Source organism: Bemisia tabaci, chromosome 8 (assembly GCF_918797505.1).
Source record: "Bemisia tabaci chromosome 8, PGI_BMITA_v3".
Lineage (NCBI taxonomy): Eukaryota > Metazoa > Arthropoda > Insecta > Hemiptera > Aleyrodidae > Bemisia > Bemisia tabaci.
This window is the reverse complement of record NC_092800.1, coordinates 10343152-10363185: the sequence shown is the minus strand read 5'-3', so window position 1 is coordinate 10363185 and position 20034 is coordinate 10343152. Positions and strand designations below refer to the sequence as shown.

Sequence of the window (20034 nt, the reverse complement as noted above, 5' to 3'; positions counted from 1 at the left end):
TTCTATTTTACCAGGGTTGCATATATTCTTATGGGTATCAGCGGGGCGATTATTGAAACTGATGGACAAAGTGATAGACAAAGAAGACATAGGGAGTATGGAGCGATCTTATTGGTTGACGTGGTTGGTTCTCATAGACTGAGTGAGAAAATGATGGACTAACTGTCGGGTCTTTAGTGGGTCGCCGTTAGTTAGTCCATTACCTACCTCCTATTTTCATTGCCACCACCTGCTTCCACCAATAGGATCCCTCCAAATCCCTTTTGTCGTCTTTGTCTATAGCTTTGTCTATCAGTTTCAATAATCGGACCACAGTGCTCATGTATGCACATAGTTCCGTTTGATATAGAAATACGTCCAAATCGTCGTCTCCCAGACGAGGAACGTAACTCTACGCCAAGGTTGCCAAATCGACCTCAACAATTAATTTATTCTACAAAAATGTACCTGTGCAATTTTTATCCGGATTTTTCTGGGTTTTTTTTCATGAAATCTTAGGAAAAATCAGTGGCATTTTCACTTAGAATCTCTCAAGATTTTCCTGGTCAATAAGCACATTACAATGGGAAACTTGGCAACATTGAACTTTTCTTCGGAAGGAAAACGTCGAGTTTTAAGAACTCCGAGTTCATTGAGTCCATTAGTACTCTAGTTATCACAGATCAAAATCGGCGAGACGCACTAGTCAAAAAACTTAAGTTGATAATCATATGATCAGAAACTCAAATTTATAAATTTATTTTGGAGCACAGAAGAGAATTTTACAAACATTTTGCAACAAAAAACATCGAACATTCAGGATCCTAGTAACTAGAGTAAAACACACATGTTGTATGGTAATCATACAATCAGAGCTACGATGACGTCATGACTTTGCAGAAACACGAATATTATGTGTTATTCCGATGTTTTTTTTTTGTTGCAAATTAAACGGGAAATTTTCTACTGCACTTAAATATAAATATTAATCTTGAGTTTCTTTTGACTAAATCTGTCGTAATGGCAAAGAGAGCCGTAAGTGCAAAAATGAAGTTTTGAGAAAATGGCCTCACTAGCGCGTCGCGTCTGAGCGATGAATTTGATCGAAAGAAGCCTCCGTTCTTTGTCACATTCCCACCAATCATCCGGAAGACTCCAAGAAAGCGTCTAAATGATTAAAAACCGACTAATTTGTTTAAAAAAAGGGTACTATTCATTTTCATGTCAGGCTAGTGTTATGCAAGACAGCCGTAAGTGCTATCTTTTGCATGTTTTTGTGATCACGTTTCGGACACACAACAAGCACTTTTTCAAGTTAGGTATTGGCAGAGGAAGGCGGCATTGTACTTGAAAGCACCGTTTTCATTGGCTCTTTGGAGGAATGATACTCCTAACGGTTGTCTTATGCCTGGTGTCATTTTTCCCGCACTTACGGCTTTTTCATATGCCTCGTTTTCATACAAATACGACGAATTTAGCTCCTTCAGCTATTTCAGGAATTTTATCTAAACGAGATTAGACAGATTTAGAGGGATAATTTGACACTTACTGCTCTCTTCGCTATCACAGCAGCGTGGGCGGTCACATTTTTACTTATTTTTATTTATTTTTTTTTTCATACTTTTTAAGGTTGTCTGAGCCGCCCTCCTACAGATATCCATTTGAAAATAAAGAAGTTCCAACGGAAAACGATGTCATTGGTTATAACAAATTGAGCGGAGGACGGCCTTTGCATATGGCGATCGTGAGGCGATTCGGGACCGCCGTGTCTCTGCTGCTCGACTACGGTGCAGATGTCAACGCTCCAACCGATAGGGGCTTCACACCTTTACAGCAAGCCGTTAGGACGTTCTTCCCGAAACAAGGTATTCAGCATGGAGGAAACTTTACGTCAAAATTGGACTGCATTTTGCAATTGGGAACTATAAATTCTGACTCATCTGAAGAAACACTTATGTGCATAGGGAAACTAATGGCACATACGTTGTTTTTAAACCGGGCCGGAATTTATAGGTCCAAATTGCAAAATGCAGTCCATTTCAATGCTGCCCAATCTCCACTCACTAATCGACGGTGTAAGTCGGCAATCGCATAACCTGGTTTGCGACATCGCAGACTTCCTGTCATACTTTATTTTTTAAACGGAAAATTGCTCAACGGCAATGGGACGTATTTCTATCAAACAGAACTATGTGCGCATGAAAAGATGGCGTGTGCTCGTTCGCGCTCGGGCCATGAGAATGAATGGGAAATATAAAGCGCCAGTGACGTCAGCGGCAACGAAGAGAGAAACAACGATCGGGAAGGCGGACTTTAACTCATGAACCCTGTCCACAAGGCTCTAGATACATGCCCACGACTCATGGGTGCCGCACTTAGTTGGCTCACAGTTCCGTTTGCTGAATAGAGATGTTGCATGTGTGAGGAATTTGCGATTTTACTGTTGATTATAATGTAAAAGTTCGCAAGAAACTCGATGGTGCCACTGGTTTTTTCTGAAATCAACTCCCAAGCTCAAAAAAAGCTCTCAAGTTGAGGCCAAAATGGAGGGGATATCCCACCCTACCATGAGAGTCCACATCTACATCAAGACAAATTCTCCACATGCAAAGATAGGGAGCAAATACATTGACAGGGCTGCCACTTTATTTGGGGACTCCAAACTGAAAACACGGCAACCCTGCTAATGTATTTGCTCCCTATCTTTGCATGGAGAGTTTGTTTTGATGTAGAGGTGGACTCTCAAGGTAGGGTGGGATATCCCCTCCATTTCGGCCTCAACTTGAGAGCTTTTTTTGAGCTTGGGAGTTGATTTCAGAGAAAACCAGTGGCACCACCGAGTTTCTCGCGAACTTTTACATAATATAAGTATCTTTAGTTAAATCGCAAATCCCTCACACATGCAACATCTCCATTCCTCAGTCCATTCTAGATTATAATCTTTGCAATAGACCACTAGACAAGGTACGAATTTCAGCATTCGGACACATGTTTCGTAATTAAAATTTCACGTAAAACACGATGCGCACAACAAAAATTACCGAAATTAACTCCTTACGAAGATATTTAATGATTCCTGGTGCGTGAATTCAAAATTCCCGCTCATGAAAACTCAATGCTCTACGTGATTCACATGGCGCGCTAAACATTATCATGACAGTCCCTGCGATATAGAAATCTGGCAACCTCAGTCTTGACGCTTTGGCTCAGCTATAGCAAATTGCTTATAGTTTGAACGACACGATGGGGTATGAACATTGCTCGATTGAGAAGCTTGCTGAAACCGTTGTAGTGCGCGATTTGACTCACGTGGAGCTTTGAGTTTCTTGTGAGCGGGCAGTTCAAATTTCTCGTAACCAATGTGGAATAAAAACGTTGATATCTTCTTTAGGAGTTGGTTTCAGTAATTTTCGTTGCACGAATCATGTTCTACGTGAAATTCTTGTTAAGAAACATGTATCAGATTGTTTAAATTCGTACCTTGTCTAGTGGTCCATTGCATTTGTGCTGGGAGAATCTTGAGCGTTTATGACTGAAAATTTCGCCGGTCGTTTTTCTGATCTCATGAAAAAATTGGGAAAATTTTGGACAAAAATTTCACAGGTATATTCTCGTAAAAAATCGGATTGTTTGAGTCGATTTGGCAACCTTGGAATGGAGTTACGTTTCTTCGTGGGGGAACGCCGAGATGTGGAGCTCAAAAAGTTAAGCGTCCCTGAGAATGATAGGTACTTTTAGTAAAGTTCTGGAAGTTCACTCTCCAATTTCTCCGATGCATCTTTCTAATTTTTTCGTCTGAATCGTTGCATTGGGTTATATTTTGCAATAAGGAACACTCCCATAAAAATACATATCTGCAGAGGGAAGCCAATGGCGTGTATGTTGTCGCTAACGATGGGCCAGGATTCCTTATTGCAAAATTTAATCCAATTGTGGACTCACAGCTATTGGCACCACGTCAATATCGAACGCTTGAACAATAACCGATGCTGTCAAATACACTGCGTTTCTGTGTTCTCATCTTTTATTCAAAACTGCCACCATTTTTTAAGTTTAAATATTCTTCGATCCTTGCACGCTTCTTTTCGAGCCACTAGCTGGTTTAGTAACGAGAGAGGGTGGGCAATGTGCTATTTTTGTTTTAGGTCTCCAATATTTTATGGTGACTCTATTTTGCTCCTATTTCGTCGGGGAAGCTATGCTGTCTTAATAAAATTGTATAAGAAACGGGGATTCTTTATGATCTTTGACTCTTCTTTCATGTATTCTGCCGTGCTAAGGAAAAACGCCGTATGAGCCTTCAGGCGTTGCCAAAATTCCCCTAAAAATCACTAATTTTTAGGCAATTTTTGAATATTTGGCGACCAATTTTTCAGGTAATTTTGTCTATAATTTGATCTAAAACTTCTGAAAATTTCAAGGAAAAAGATTCATAATTTCCCTCAAAATTAAACATTTTATGGAAGGAAATTTGGCAACTCTCGAATGTTCATACGGCGTTCTTCCTTGGCACGGCAGTATTGCAAAACGCATTATTTTTCATTTTTGACCACCCCCCCCCCCCGCCCATCTCGCCATTCCTCGACCAATTTCGTGTGATTTTGTGTTTATCTATACTGCCTTGCTAGAAAATGGGCGAAACAAATTGCGAGACAACATCAAGAAATGGGCGAAGTCGGACGTGAAATTTGCAACTAAAACTGGCAAATTTTGATGTTTGATTCTTGAGAGATATTTGGATGTATTTCTGGCAAACAGAACTATGTCCATCAAGACATGAGCCCTGAGGTCCATAAGAATATATGCATAACAGGGCTCACGTCATAATGCACATAGTTCCGTTTGGCAGAAATACGTCCATTTAATGATGGGAAAGTTAACAGAAATCAGGAAAATCTCCACGATCCATGGAGGATTGTATACTCGCGTTGTACATACACTGGTTGGATATTGTGTCCACCGCACCGCTGGTGATGGGTCTGACACCGAAAAGTTACAACGATATTAAGGCCAGTCGGTTCTGTCTATCCCTACACATTGAAATCTATGTCACTATCTGCCCCGTATTCTCAAATTCTACCAAATGGATTCTTAAAAACAATTTTTGTCAGAGAGGTTTAAATGTGTTCTTTCAATTGACGTGTAATTACCTCGATTTTCCTAAAAATAAAATTTTGAGACATTTTTGAAATTTTCATTTTATTTTTAATGATTTTTTCACTTCCAAGTCTTCTAAAAACTCTATTTAACAACATATCAGAACAATCATATGTCAATTTAAAGAGTAAATTTAGAGCTATATAGCAAAAAAAAAAGTTTTTGAAAATCCAATCAGTAGATCTGTCGATCCTGAGAAAAAGGGGCAAAAGTGTTCAAAATCTAGACTTTTTAGTGCGTTGCAAAAAGAAGAAGAAGAAATGTATTTTTTTTGACCTGACCTTGCGTGACAAAAACAGCTGCAACTCCTTCAATAATCACTGGAATTTAAAAAAAACTAAAGCTTAAAATGGTCCTGAGAATGTGTATAATTTATTGGGATAAAAATTGGAAATCGATTTTAAGAAAAAAAAAAAAAAAAAAAAAAAAAAAAAAAAAAAAAACCAGAACCGACTGTCCTTAAAGCGCGCACCGTGCGTGAAGCACTCCTACAGTCTTATCGGTGCTAATATGCGTTTCACGCCAACCGACTGACTGCACTGCGTTTGGCGCAATGCGAGAAGTATTCACGCAGTCTTGTAGGCGCTAGTATGCGCCTCGCGCCGACCGCACTGTCTGGCGCAATGCGAGAAGTATTCGTACAGTCTTGCAGGCACTAATATGCGTTTGACGCCGGCCGCACTGTATTTGGCGCGATTGTTCGAACTCTCGCGGCATCGAAAGATGGGGCATGTTGTTTTGACGCCGTATGAGCATTCCAACGTTGCCTCGTTTCTCCCGATAAATATTTTTTCCGAAAAAAGTTAGGAAAGTTCTCTGTGTTCGCATTTTTAGATTGAATGGACCATTGAACAAGGTATGATTTTAAGCATTCTGATACATCGATGGTGAAACTATACAAGTGCGCATGTCCGTTGCGCGCGGTGTTTCGAATTCTCCGCTCCTACTTTATTTTTTAAAAGTAGACCAGACCAACATCGTGGCTTTAAGTTTTCACAGAATATTCTTTATAAAGAGAAGAAATATCACAGAAATTTAAAAACAATGACGTTCAGTAGTTTTCTATGTTGAAAATAAAGTGACAGGAAGTAAGCAACTCCGCAAACCAAGACACGTATATCTGCAGTTTCTTCATCGACATGTAGGTATCTTATTCAAAAGTTCACTTAGAATACGATCCGTGTAATGAAAATTACCAAACCTTCACATATTCCAGAACCATATCCGCAATTTAATGTCTTAGAACTCTGTTCAAAAGGAAAATGTTCACGACATTTCTTAAAAATGTAATTTTTCATCGGGAGAGTGGTTGGAAAGATTCTAATCTCAGGGCGCTCCTTCACAGCAGAGCACTAGGTATAATGAGAAGTTACGTTGCCTGAAATCCTCTACTCCCTCAGATTACGTATTCTCTGTGATAATCCTTTCGATGATGTCTTCAATTAATTAGAAAATTGATGGTTGAGCTCGGGAACAACATTCCTTGGTTTCAGATTTTGCAGATGATATATTTTAATTTTTAATCGGGAAACTAAGTAACTGGATTACCTGAAAATTTGTGCGGTTCATCTTTTTCATTTGAAGATTTATCGGTAAAAATGAAAAGGTGAAAGTCGGCTTTTATTCTCTCGAAAAAATTACTTTATTCGACTAATTTATTTATTCTCTCGGACATTTTTAAATATCGGACTCGAGACATTTTTAAACATCGGACTCGAGGAGGGGGGTTTCAAATGTCTTCAACTAGAATCGATTGTTTTAATGGATTTTAATGGAGAAAAGTAACGTTGCCAAACTGCGAAAATCGCCACCGGATAGAATCGATCGTTTTGACAGACATTCCTCCAAAATGCTAATCACACAATTCTCAGGAGACCTATAATATTACTGTCAAGAAAGTAATCCATCATCGGTCCCAACTCATCGCTCCGCTGACGAATAGGCGTACCTCAATTTTCACGTGAGTCTCCTGCTCCGTATCACTCCATACTTTCTGGGGACCGTGCGAAAATAGAGATACGCCCTTTCGTCGGAGAGGGCGACGATTTCAGGGAAAGTAGAGGCGGGCGTGAAAAGGATGTAAAATCAATTTGCGTCCTTGTTTTGAGCGTTGGAACAATCTCGGCCTACATCTTATGTAGTTTCTAAACGGCTCAGTCCCAGGTCGCCCGACTTGTCTTATTCTTTCACTAGTTCTCATTCTGTGTTTTTAGGAAAGACTCAAGAAAACAAGTAGTGCACTGAAAAAAAATTCTCGGCGTTTTTACCACGGTCCGTTGGTACTTTTACCATCTCACTTTTTTTACCAATTATTGGTAATTTTACCAAGACAGACTGGTAAGCTTACCTAAAAACCGGTATTTTTACTGTTTTTTTCAGGTAAGAATACCACTTTTATTGTAATCAATTCCCGGTAACTTTGCCATTTTATCTCGGTAATTCTACCACAGTCGATAAAAAATATTGGCGTTTTTACCGAGGTCCAGTAAAATTACCGAGAAAGTTCAATGATTTTACCGAGATTTCTCGGTAAAATTAACAATTCCATAAATGGTAATTTTACCAAGAAAAAACTGGGATCAAATAGAACCCTGAATTCTTGGTAATTTTACCCTTTTCTTAGTAAATACACCGAGATTTTATTTTCAGTGTGAGATGGTATTGGGGAACGGTAACAATTTATCAGTGGCGCGGCGTGCTTTGCGATGTATCGATCGATCTGTCATTTAAACCTACGAAAAAGGATCGATAAACAGGGTCTTCGCAGCGACCTTAATAATCGATTCTTTACCACACTGCCGTGCTAAGGAAGAACGCCGTATGAACATTCGAAAGTTGCAAAATTTCTCCGGATAAAACATGTATTTCTTAGGAAAAGTTATGCATATTTTTCCGTGAAATTATCAGATATTTTAGATCAAATTGCAGACGAAATTATCTTAAAAATTTGAAAAAAAAAAATTCAAATTTTTTTCAGGGACGTCTAAAGGCTCATACGGCGTTTTTCCTTCGCACGGCAGCACTGTTTTAATTTTTTTAAAATGGAGATACGTGGTTTCGAACTCATTGATATGCGACAGACTTTATAGACCATGATCCTGAAACGCCTGCAATCATCGCGGCCATCTCGGAAATGGGGCCCGAACTTCAGAAGCCCGGTGGCTCCCCTAAGCGGGCTCAACGAGAAACTGAGCCTAGCGCTAGGCCTGTGTCCGGTCGATAGCGGCGGCCTAAACCTAGCGTGGGGCACGGTCGTGGCCTTAACCCTCGGCGTCGTGGCCTCTTTCTACGCTGTCAATGTCGTCGAGCCAGTCCGCATCGTCTACTGCGAGTCCGCCGCTGGCAACTGCACCTTCTTCTGGTCTCTCCTCATCGACTTCCTCATCTTCACCGTCGCCGTCGTCCTCTGTCCAGCGGTCAACTTCTTCCTCCGCTCGGAGCGAGAGACCGCCCTCAAGTTCATTCATAGAGTGGATGCCGGGCTCAGTGAGTATTTGTGACAAACAGCGGGCCGATTATTGAAAGCTATAGACAAAGACGACAAAAGGGATTTGGAGGGATCCTATTGGTGGAAGTGAGTGGTGGCAATGGACATGGGAGGTAGGTAATGGACTAACTAACGGCAACCCACGAGAAACCTGACAGTTAGTCCATAATTTTCTTCCTTAGTCTATAAGATCCAATCATGTCAACCAATAGGATCGCTCTATACTCCCTATGTCTTCTTTGTTAATAGCTTTGTCTATCAATTTCAATAATCGGCCCGCTGGTAGCTGTTCTTCTTGTGTCAAACTGATCGCAATGCTGCCGTGATGGCGAAGAGAAGTTTGCCGTAAGTGTAAAATAGTGATGTTCAGGCAAAATAAACCTAAAAAAAATCTGCAGAAACAGATTCTACTCGGCCTTAATGCCTGAAAATTTGAAAGCCGGAGCATGGATGTGCCCAAATCCTCCTGATGTCTACTGACAATGACAATGAAGAAATAATCTCCACGTTGAACTCTTGTTTATGGACGGCTGTAGATTCCTAAACTGGAATAGAGTGCAAAAAAAAAACTGCAAAAATAAAATAAAAAAATAGATACATAAATAAATAGATAACCTCAAAAAATTTCACGAGCTGGCCATTTAAGAGCTTTTTGAAGTTTGTGAACTAGTGGGCGAGAGTCTAGTTCGCAGGAGTAGTATTTAAATAATTTTATCGGAGTGAGCCTGCCATTATATTTGGACTTATGTCTGCTAAACGGAACTAAGCGCCAATTTCAGTGGATTTTGAGGCTTCACAATCGCGCGTTCTGTTGAACGGAACTAAGCGCCATGGAAAGGTATTCTGAGCATAAGATCGAGCTACGCGGTTCGCGGCACCCGCCAATCCAACCCGTTTTCTGCCGTGCTAAGGAAGAGCGCCGTATGAACCCTCAGACGGTGCCATATCTCCTTCGATGAGAAATGAATTTATTGGGAAAAATTGTGGATATTTCTCCTCAAATTTTTCCGAAAATTTTGCTCAATGTTTATTCTAAAAGATCTGCAAACTTCAAAGAAAAATAAACAAAACTTCCCTGGTAAAAATTGGCGATAAGAGCTGCGCGTTTCAAAATACCATAGGAATTTTTATAGCCGGCTATAGAAGGCTACAGAAAATCATATAGCTGGCTGTAGAATGCGGAGAAAATCATACGGCCGGGCTATACGAAGCGATAAAAAATTATTCAGCCGGACTACAGTTCCTATCGCCGGGCTTTACACTTTATCGCCTGACTGTTGCTTTTTCGCCATCGATTATAAAAGGCTATAAGAAATTGTGTAGAAATTCGTGTGCTTTGGAAATCATTAAGTTTGATACGGAACCACCTTAATATTTACAAAACACACATTATATTTTCCTTTAATACTTATTTATTTTCATAAATTAAAATGAGAATAATCCATACAGGATGTGCAAACATTTCAAAATCATGAGTTGAATAACGCTGACTCCGCCAGATTAAATATTAGAACGTAACACAAAGCGGAGCGGCGACGCACTGGCGCCTACAAACCCAACAGGGATACTTCACGCATTGCGCAACGCGTGCAGTATCCCTGTTAGGTTTGTAGGCGCCAATGCGCGTTTCGCGCTGGCTGCCTGCCTGCCGCGCCGCAGCGTGCCAGCCACGGCGCTTAAAGCAACTATTTCACACCAGAGGTATTGCACAGTATCATACGAAACTGAAGGCGCTCTAATATATTAGGACTGGCAGGCATCCATCAAAAGTACGGAGCTTTCCTCGAAAAATAAATCAAGATACTACGGCCCAAAAAGAGAGCAGTAGTCCAAAAACTTACTAAGTCCTAGCATCCGTAATTAGTAACGTTTAGCCTGGCACGTTTAGCACTTTATTGCCTGGCTTTTGCTTAATCGCCATCGGCTATAAAAGGCTATAAGAAATTGTGTAGCCGGCTATAGAAGCTATTGGAAATCTTACAGCCGGCTGTAGGTCTATGGTATTTTCTAACACAGATTCTACTGCCAATTTTTACCAGGGTTTCCTTAAAAAATACAAGTTTCACCTGGTGAAATTAGGCAACTCTCGAATGTTTATACGGCGTTCTTCCTCATGCAGCATGGCAGTATTACCTTTCTTCCTCGTATGCTGCAGTGCTACGTGCAAACGCCGTACGAGCATTCCAGAGTTGCCAACTTTCTTCCGATTAAATGTTAATTTTCAAGGAGAACTATGCATATTTTCCCTTGAAATTTTCAGATGTTGTAGATCAAATAGTGAATGAAATCCTGTAAAAAATCGAAAGAAATATATTCAAGAGTTTCCCAGGAGTTTTGTACTACATTGAAGGAAATTTGGCTACACCTGAAGGGTCATACTACATTTTTCCTTAGCACGGCAGTATGGTGCTTAGTTCCGTTTAGCAGAAATACGTCTTTTTGTGTGTCTTTGCCCTAATTTCTTCGTCCTCGATTACATTTTTCTCCGTTATTTTGATTTCAGACTTCACTCCAAGTCTTCATAAAATTGACAAAGTCATTGCTTTTTTCTACGTTTACCTAAGTCTTCTCATATTTTCGGAATTTGCATTGAACACCTCGGGTGATCTGGAAGGCATCACCGCCTACATCGTGGAGAACGGACTCATTTTCCTGTCGGACGTCTACTTCCTGGTTCTTGAAATAGAGTTCTTTGGGATTGCATGGAGTTTCCAAAAGAGATTCAAAGCAATCAATAAAACTGTGTCTCTTCTGATATTTCCGAAATGGAATAAAATTCCGACCGTTTTTAGCAATGCAGCTCAAGGTATTCTTCATTTCAGTGAGGAATTCACATATTACAAGCCGATTTCGGCAAAAAATAGAAGAAGAAAAGAGGAATAACCCTCAGTCATATTGCCTACGCATCTAAGAAGCATTTCTCTAACTATTTCAGCTATAGCCACGTTATAGTCAGAAGATTATTTCGTCGAAATCACGCAATCCATTCTAGTGTCTCCGGTTTATCAGGCTGCTTCCCTGATGAAAACAAATAAAAAGAGATAAAAATTTATTGTAGAAATAAATTGTGACAACTAACGGTCAAGAATAAAACAGCTTAAGATCCTCTGCAACAATGGGAATTTTTAGGAAATCCGCTGATACATGGTTTCTTGCTGTTTATCTGAATGCTCCACGTCGTTGTTGAAAATCAATGAAGATCAAATTGCATATCCACCGAAATGCAGGGGATTTGAGTGGATCCACTCTTCCGTGAACGTTTGGAGTGTCTTTGAAAACGCCACACCGGCTCAGTTGTTGGGAACAAGCAGTGATCTCAAGCAACTATTTTAACTCCCCAGAGATCAAATTGCATATCCATCAAAATGAAGGGAATGGAGAAGTTGCATGTGTGAGGAATTTGCGATTTGACTGTTGATTATTGTGTAAGGACGGAGTGTTCCCGGACGGAGGAACTTACTTTTATTCTAATGTTGCAAAATTGACTCGAAAAATTAAATTTTTACGAGAGTAAACCTGCCTAATTTTCGTCAAAAATGTGTCTGATTTTTGCATGAGATCAGAAGAAAAATTAGTGAAATTTTCAGAAGTCTCCCGATTAAAATGAAACTTGCGCAGTAAAATCTGGCAAAATTGAAATGTAGTTACGCGACAGAAACAACGAATTGCTACACAGAGTAATCCAGGGTTAAACGGCCAGACTACAGGAGCCGAAACACCCCCCAACCCCCTCTATGAATCGAGATTTCGATTTTTTTAGATCATTTATGAATTCAGGGCATAAAAGTACGAGGAGGTACACATTTTCATGACATTTGGTTCAAAACCGATGCCAAAATTCAGGAAAAACGTTTTACTTTCCGAAATTTGGGGTGGGGGGCGTAACTCTGTCTGGGAGCACTTTTGGAAAGACCTTCATACAACAAAAAAGTCTTATTTTGACCCATAGAACACGCTCCTGCACTTCCTGCAGTCTAGCCGTTTAACCCTGGATCACCGAGTATTATTCTTAATTTCATACGCCCTCTATCATCTTTGTTTAGAGACTGCAACCAGTCGATTCGATCGGTTAGTCGACCTACATTGGTACCTAAGCCAAGGCGTGTCCTCGATCAACAAGGTTTACGGATTCAAGCTGGGTATGCTCCTATTCTACTTGTTCTATCGTTTGCTCATCATTCCTCACGTCATGACGATTCTCATCACCACGACGGAGGATGGACTTTCGATGAAAGTTTGGTGGTTCATGTACCATGCCTGCCAGCTCGCCTTGCTAGTGCTGCCCGCTGCGGACAGTGCTAAAAACGTAAGATCAAGTCGGAAAATCCTTTATTGTACTGCCTAGAGTCCCTTTATGCTGAGAGTCAAGGCAATGCGAATCCATTTCTGGTTCCCGTATTTTAGGCCTTCACAGTGTCACAAACGGGAATAAAGATTACATTTTCGCCAACTGCAAAGATTATAAACTGGAATGGACCGGGGAAGTGGGGGTACGGCAAGGAACAAATGGAATGGGAGAGGGGACGGAGATAGAAATTCGGGAATGGGTTGATCAAAGATTACAAAAAAAACGTTCGATTTGTGTAATCTTTATTCTCGTCTGTGACATCCTTACGCCGCGTTGTCTCACCTCTCTCTATAAAGGGACTCTAGTACTGTCGTCACTGTCGTGCTAAGGAAAAACGCCGTATGAACCTTCAGGCGTTGGAAAATTTCGATTGATAAAACACGAATTTCCTGGCGAACTTATGAATATTTATCGTCCAATTTCTCAGATAATATGGTTCGTAATTTCACCTAAAGTTCCAAAAAATGTCAAGGAAAAATATTCTTAACTTTCCACGAAAATAAACATTTTACCGAGGGAAATTTGGCAACTCTCGAATTTTCATACTGCATGCGTTCTCCCTTAGCACGGCAGTGTGGTCAGAGATAAAGTATTTTAGTGGCACTATATTAAAACAACTGTTAAAAAATAAGTTTTAAATTAAAAAAAGTTTCTAACATTTAAAGAAATTGACGGTAAGACCCCCAAACTACTTTTCTCGTTGGCGATGTTTAAAAATCTCCGCTTTTAGTTTATTCCTTTGAAGGAGAACAAATCAAATTATTTCTTGCAATTTGCTCGAAATTTGCTTCGCACTGAGAGGAAAAATCACCGAAATTTTTAAGAATTGACGTCGAGCAGCACTCCTTTAATAAATGAAATATGACAGGAAGTCTGCAACGTTGCAAATCGAGATGGATGGCTTCGCCGCGGATATTATTTAAGAAACAGTGTTGGAACAAAGCACCCAAAATAAATTTAATGATACAATTTTGAAAGTGTTACATTTTAATGTCAATTTGGCTGGCTTTCATAGAACATGGTAAAGTGATTGAAAAATAATCGAGCTACAAGCCAAAGCTGTGGCTTGTAGCTCGATTATTTTTTCAATAATTTTGAAATTATTATTCTAATTGGAATTCTATCGACTTTTCAAGGATTTTGAAACGTCAGGAAGTGGTTATTTAGGTTCGTTTTTGGTTTTTTTTGGCACAAAATTGACTTTGGTAAAAAATTAAAAAACGATGGCGGCTGAATTTTCTGTTTCAGGGAGAAACGTTGATAAAAACGATATGTCAGGGCCTTGGTACAAGCACACACGTCGTACAAGACCAAGTAAGTGCGGAGCTGGAACTGGTACCTTGTCGCTATTCCTTATTTGTGTGAACTCACCTTCGTTATTCACCAGAATCACGATCTATTCTCATCTTATTTTGTACAAGGATAATTTCTCCGATTCGAAATTTTAATAATTTCACTATTTATATCCTTGGTTATGGTGTACTCCTAGCACGATTGATTCCCTCTCATCCGTATAATTTTAATCGAGTTTAGCAAGCAGAAAAAAAAAACAAACGGCAATCAAAACATCACATGTTTCGAGCTGGGGGACGCATGAAAATTAAGAAGAATTTTAGGCGTTTGCTCTGGAAAACATCACCATGTCGTGCTGTTAAAATCTGGCATGGTATCAGCGACGTATGGTGCGTTGTGCCAACTCTATTGATGTAATCATAAAAAGCATATCTCGGAAAATTATCGGCAGATTTTAGCGTGTTCATTTTGGTTCACCCGAATAAAATAGGCCTTGAAAAACATACGACGTCGCAAATTGAGGTATCAATGTTTTTTTTTACCTCGCAGTCGCGTCGGCGCACAGTGCGGCCCTCTGTGCGGACAAAAATAAAAAAATTCACAACTCGACGTCTGCATATTTTTTTTGGAGTTTGTCATCTTAAAGATATTACTGACTCACAATGATGGTTCATTTTCAAATTTCTCGCTCAAAACTACTTCAAATTTGGGTAGAAAGTGGGCGGGAAATGGGTCGAGATTCACTGGTCCATAAGAAATACACGGGAAAAAGACGTCAACTTCAAAAGAAGATTTGCCGCTTGAAACGCAAAATGCTCTGGGTGGTTGACATTTTCTTAATCCTCAGATATCCAACTTCAATTCTACCAAAAAGATCTGCGACTTTTTGCGACTATCAGAGATATATGAAGTTAAAGTTTGGGTTTTTCACGTTGCTTTTACTTTCGAGGTTGCCAACTTGAAATGAACTTTCCTCGAAAAATACATAAAATATCCTGAGATATAACATTCTCTTATTCCTTGAGTGATATACTTTGATAGTGCCAAAATATTTTCCTATATCGGTGCTTCTTTCTTTACGTTTCAAATTTAAGTGTCTTTTACCGATTTTTGTCCGCATCGTCGCAAGAATCAACAGTCAAATCGCAAATTCCTCACACATGCAACATCTCCATTGTCGCACTGTGCGGCGATGAGAAAATGTGTCATTACGCACGCGCCAGAATGTGATCTCAGCGGTAATACATTGTGACCGTCTGCCATCAAGTCGAAGCTACACTGTAGAAGGCGCTCTGAGCAACTATTCAACCACGGAAGTATTGCACAGTATCAGATGGAAATGAAGGCGCACTTACGTATGCAAATTGACTGATGTCGTTTTCCATTGTGTAGAATCCTACGATATGCGCCTCCTGCGGGCAGACTATCTAAAGTTTAAAACAGCCCGATGAGACATCGAAATGCGATATTTTTTAGTGATAATTGACTTACCTCATACTATGATTTTACTTGCAGATGCTGAGTGCATTGACGAAATTAAGTGTTCATGACGTCGACTTCTGCGCTTTTAATATCATATCATTAGATCGGAAATTAATATCGTCGGTAGGTTAAAAATATCTATACCCTCCTCTTAAGGAAAAATACACGGATACAAAGGATTTTAAACCAAATTTTCATTACATGTAGAACATGAAATTATAGTATTTTTGAAAATTTTCAAATTAAACATGCATTGGCGCTTTTTATGTGAGCGTGGATTCAAATCGAACCCAGAATGTTTTTATCCACTTATTCCAGGATGACAAGTCAACGAAATATTCTCCAATTGTTTATATAGCTAATATGAGCCATCGCATGGATTACACCCGTTGATTCATGTATTCATTTGAAAATTTTCTAATCGACTTAAATTTTCCAGATAGGTTACTGAGAAACATCAAGAGTTGAAAATGTTGGTCATTTCCTCCTTGGAGCATTGTTTTTGTACATGTATAAATATGAATTTAAAATAGATGAGTCGCTCGAATGAGTGAAAAATATCGCTTTTGGTCCTCTATCATTAAAGATTACGTATCAATGGTTTATATGCGAAACCATGTATCGCCGTTTGCGACGTTGCATACTTCCGATGATTCTTCATTTTTTCTTTGGAAAACTTGTCACTCAATTTCTTGAAAACGTCCTTAATTTTTCTTCTCCATCAGCGAAATATTCTGTAGAAATTTCAAGCTATACGGTTGACATGTTTCTCTTCGAAAAAGTAAAAGAGGAGCCGAAATCATTAAACACTGCAACGGAGATACCTGGTTTCGCAGGTTAGTCATCGATATAGTTTCCAAGATAGACAAACACAAAATTGAGAAATATCTCCTTGGCAAAGTTTAGCAGGGAGGAGTTGAACACACCGCAACACTAATCAGATTTTGCCAGTGGCGTGGCGTGAATGACCGACTATCGATATTCCTGCTTTTTGAAGCTATGGTAAAGAATCGATTACTGAGGTGTTCGTCGCGAACACCCTGTTTATCGATCCTTTTCCATTGGATTAAATGGCAAATCAATCTATATATCGCAAAGCATGCCTTTCCACTGGATTTTGCATTTGCCTCTGCTATGACAATTATTAGACCATAGTTTTGAACCAATGTATATACTTCCACACCGGAAGTAAGGGTAATCATAATAATTCTCACATAGCATGTTCTTGCATGCTCCCAGTTTTTTTTCCTCTGATCAAAAACAAAAACATAGTTGAACAACCGTTGTAGCATTTCGGGTTCGTTGGTATCCTAGTAAACTTGATTTCTTTACAAGCGTGACCAGCACTGGAAAAAAAAAACCCACATTGGATCTAGAGTCCAGACTCTTAAAAACATCGACAAGAAAAAATACCCTTGATTCAATCGGATTTTTGCTTAAATCAAGAACCAAGCCTCTCAATTTGAGCGGATTTCCTTTTGATTTAAGCAAAAGTCTGATTGAATCAAGAGTATTTTTTCTTGTCAATGTTTTCAAGAGTCTGAACTCTAGATCCAATGTGTTTTTTTTTCCAGATTTGAGTCTATATTTCACTCCCCATTGTAGGGAATCATTAAGGCAAACGATTCAATCAATGGTTTAAATGGACTGAGCACATTTAACACTCATGATTGTTTTATATTTCAAAGATCGTTGGAGCAATTGCCACCTATCTCATCGTTCTCACTCAACTAAGAAGTACAAGTATCTCTGTGGAGGAGGAGATAGATCACTGAAGAAGGTGCGTTATTATCTACTTTAAGTGGCTTTAAATCTTTACTTCAAAAATCCGAGAGGGAATTATATTGACCTGTGCGGTATCTTCTCTGGTCGAAAAGGAGTTTGGCACCAACAGTAGTACAGCAGTTTTCAAGGGAATTTTTGTTTGGTCATTATCTAAAAACTTCTGGAAGTCTTATAAATTTAATGTATACTGTTATTACTTCAACAGAAAAGGTATAAGTATTTATTACTTTGCAGACAACTTTATTTTTAGAAAGTATAAATCCAGAAACGATTCAAATTTACTAGCGGCCAGATCGTTTTTACGTTAATATTTTTTTAAGCTTTTATCTTCGTACCTCGGTCTCTCAATAGAGACGCCTGCAATTTACTGTGTATGCAACAGTTGTAGCATTAACCTTTCGTTTGGTTACAGGACATTTCGTCACCGATTTTTTGTCCGCGCGCCTGTCTTTTCTAGTCGTTTACCTCCATGCGTTTTTTCGGTACGGGAGTTTTGGTCCACCTCCCAATTGAGACCCAAAGTTAATTGGTCCACATGTAATTACAAACGAAAATTGCTCACAACGTTTTTGGGTGAAAATGTATACTGTCTTGGAAAAATAAGGGGTTGCTTGTTGTTTTTTTTGTTCTTGTTTTTGTTTTGGTCTGACGGGGAAAAATATATGATTGAGACTTTTAGTAAACATGCGGGGAGCGGCAAAGCCACGAGGGAAAATTCAATAAAACTCTCAACACCTCTTTGGTGCAACAGGACTTGATTATCTTTCAACGAAATCCCATCTTGTTATACATGAACCGGATAAACATTAGGATTTGCTTCAGCTAAAGGCTCTTACATTTTTCCTGTGTACGCTAACTCCACAACGGCGCCGCGCCGGCGCGCCAAAGGCACTTCGACCAACTATTTCGCCACGGAGATGTTGCACAATATCATACGAGATAGAAAGCACCCAAATGTATCATGATTGATGGCATCTTACAAAAGCATAAAGTTCCCTCGCAAATTAAATGGAGTGACAACGACAAAAAAAGAGAGTGGTTGTCGGAAAACTTACGAAGTCTTAGTCTCTGTATTCAATAACGTATAGCATGATTTTTGAACTTCTTTTGAGGGAAAATTGTCTTGATTCAAACAGAAATATTTCACAGTCAAGAAAATTTCCTCGTGAATCAATAAAAAAAATAATGCACGTTTAAAGAGGAAAATATGATTCTATAAAAAGAAAAAGTCACTTACATCAAACAGAAACCCGCTTTCATTCAGCTATTTTATTCTTGATTCAAAATCAAACCTTCTTGACGGCATATTCAAGAATTTTTCCGACTAAATCGAGTCACTTTTTTCTCTAATGAAATTCAAAAATTATGCTGAACGTTATGAAATACGGATGCTAAGACTTGGAGAGTTTTTGGACTACCGCTCCCTTTTTGTGCCGTAGTATATTGATTTATTTCTTGAGGAAAGGCCCGTACTCTTAAAAGATGCCTGTCATTAATAATATGTTGGAGCGCCTTCAACTTCGTATGATACTGTGCAACACCTCTGTTGTGAAATAGTTGCTTGAGGCGCCGTGGAACGCTGCGTGAGGCGCCGTGGCCGTGGCTGCGGCGCGTTGGCGCCTACAAACCTAACAGGAATACTTCACGCATTGCGCAATGCGTGAAGTATTCCTGTTAGGTTTGTAGGAGCCAGTGCGCGTCTCGCGCTGGAAGCACGCCGCTCCGCTCTGTAAGGCCCCAATATTGGAACTCGCGGAGTCAGCGTTTTCCAACGCATGATTTTGAAATGTTTGCACAATCTGCATGGGTTAACCTCATTTAAATTGATAAAAAAAAAAATGTATTAAAGGAAAATATAATGTGTGTTTTGTAAATATAAGGTGGTTCCGTGTCGTCTTTAATGATTTCCAAAGCACTTTAATTTTTTCTTTCACGTTTTGTGCTTTTACTATATGCTGCAGCGTGGTACACGCACAACTAAACGCTTGGGTTAAAACTAAAGATTGCGTACTTTTTGGTTTTGCTTTCTCTCTTATTCATTTTTGTATAGTTTCTTTCAACACAACTACGATTGATTGAGATAAACATCAATGCCATCGCTCGGAACAGGTTTTACAAATATTTGCCACGTTTTAAAAATGTAAATGTTTTTTTAAAGTAAAGTAGTATTTTCAGAGAAAGAAAGAAAGAAAGAAAAAAAGAAAAAAAGTATACTTTATATTGAAAATTTTAAGGATAGAAATAAAACCAAATATTCACCAATGACGATTTGAAAGGATGAATCAGAAGAAGAAAGTAACATTTCATTAAAAAGGTGAGTTCCATAACAACACCTCCTTCTCTCTTAATTTTCTCATTTCAATATTGCCAATATAACTTTTCGTGCGGACTCAAATATAACGCTTGGACCAAGTCACTGTTGCTTATTTTACGCGTGGCTGGACGTCAACTACTGGACAAAACAGTTGTGCGGACAACAAATCGTTGACGGAATGTCCTGAAA

The 20034-nt window shown here is 39.3% G+C and overlaps 1 protein-coding gene across 2 annotated transcripts; it reads left to right on the top strand.

Annotated features, from left to right (window-relative positions):
- The first annotated feature begins 1704 nt into the window (after positions 1–1704).
- Positions 1705–19084, top strand: LOC109033506 (uncharacterized). Of its 2 annotated transcripts, XM_072303486.1 has the most exons (7): positions 1705–1844; positions 8217–8622; positions 11127–11429; positions 12667–12929; positions 14220–14285; positions 15780–15869; positions 17435–19084. In XM_072303486.1, the coding sequence occupies exons 2-7, from the start codon at positions 8229–8231 to the stop codon at positions 17519–17521; spliced, it is 1203 nt and encodes a 400-aa protein (XP_072159587.1). In that variant the 5' UTR covers positions 1705–1844; positions 8217–8228; the 3' UTR covers positions 17522–19084. The 2 variants fall into 2 exon arrangements, with proteins under 2 accessions (XP_072159587.1, XP_018901711.2); XM_019046166.2 differs by lacking the exon at positions 1705–1844 and having other exon boundaries at positions 8123–8622.
- The last annotated feature ends 950 nt before the right edge of the window (positions 19085–20034 follow it).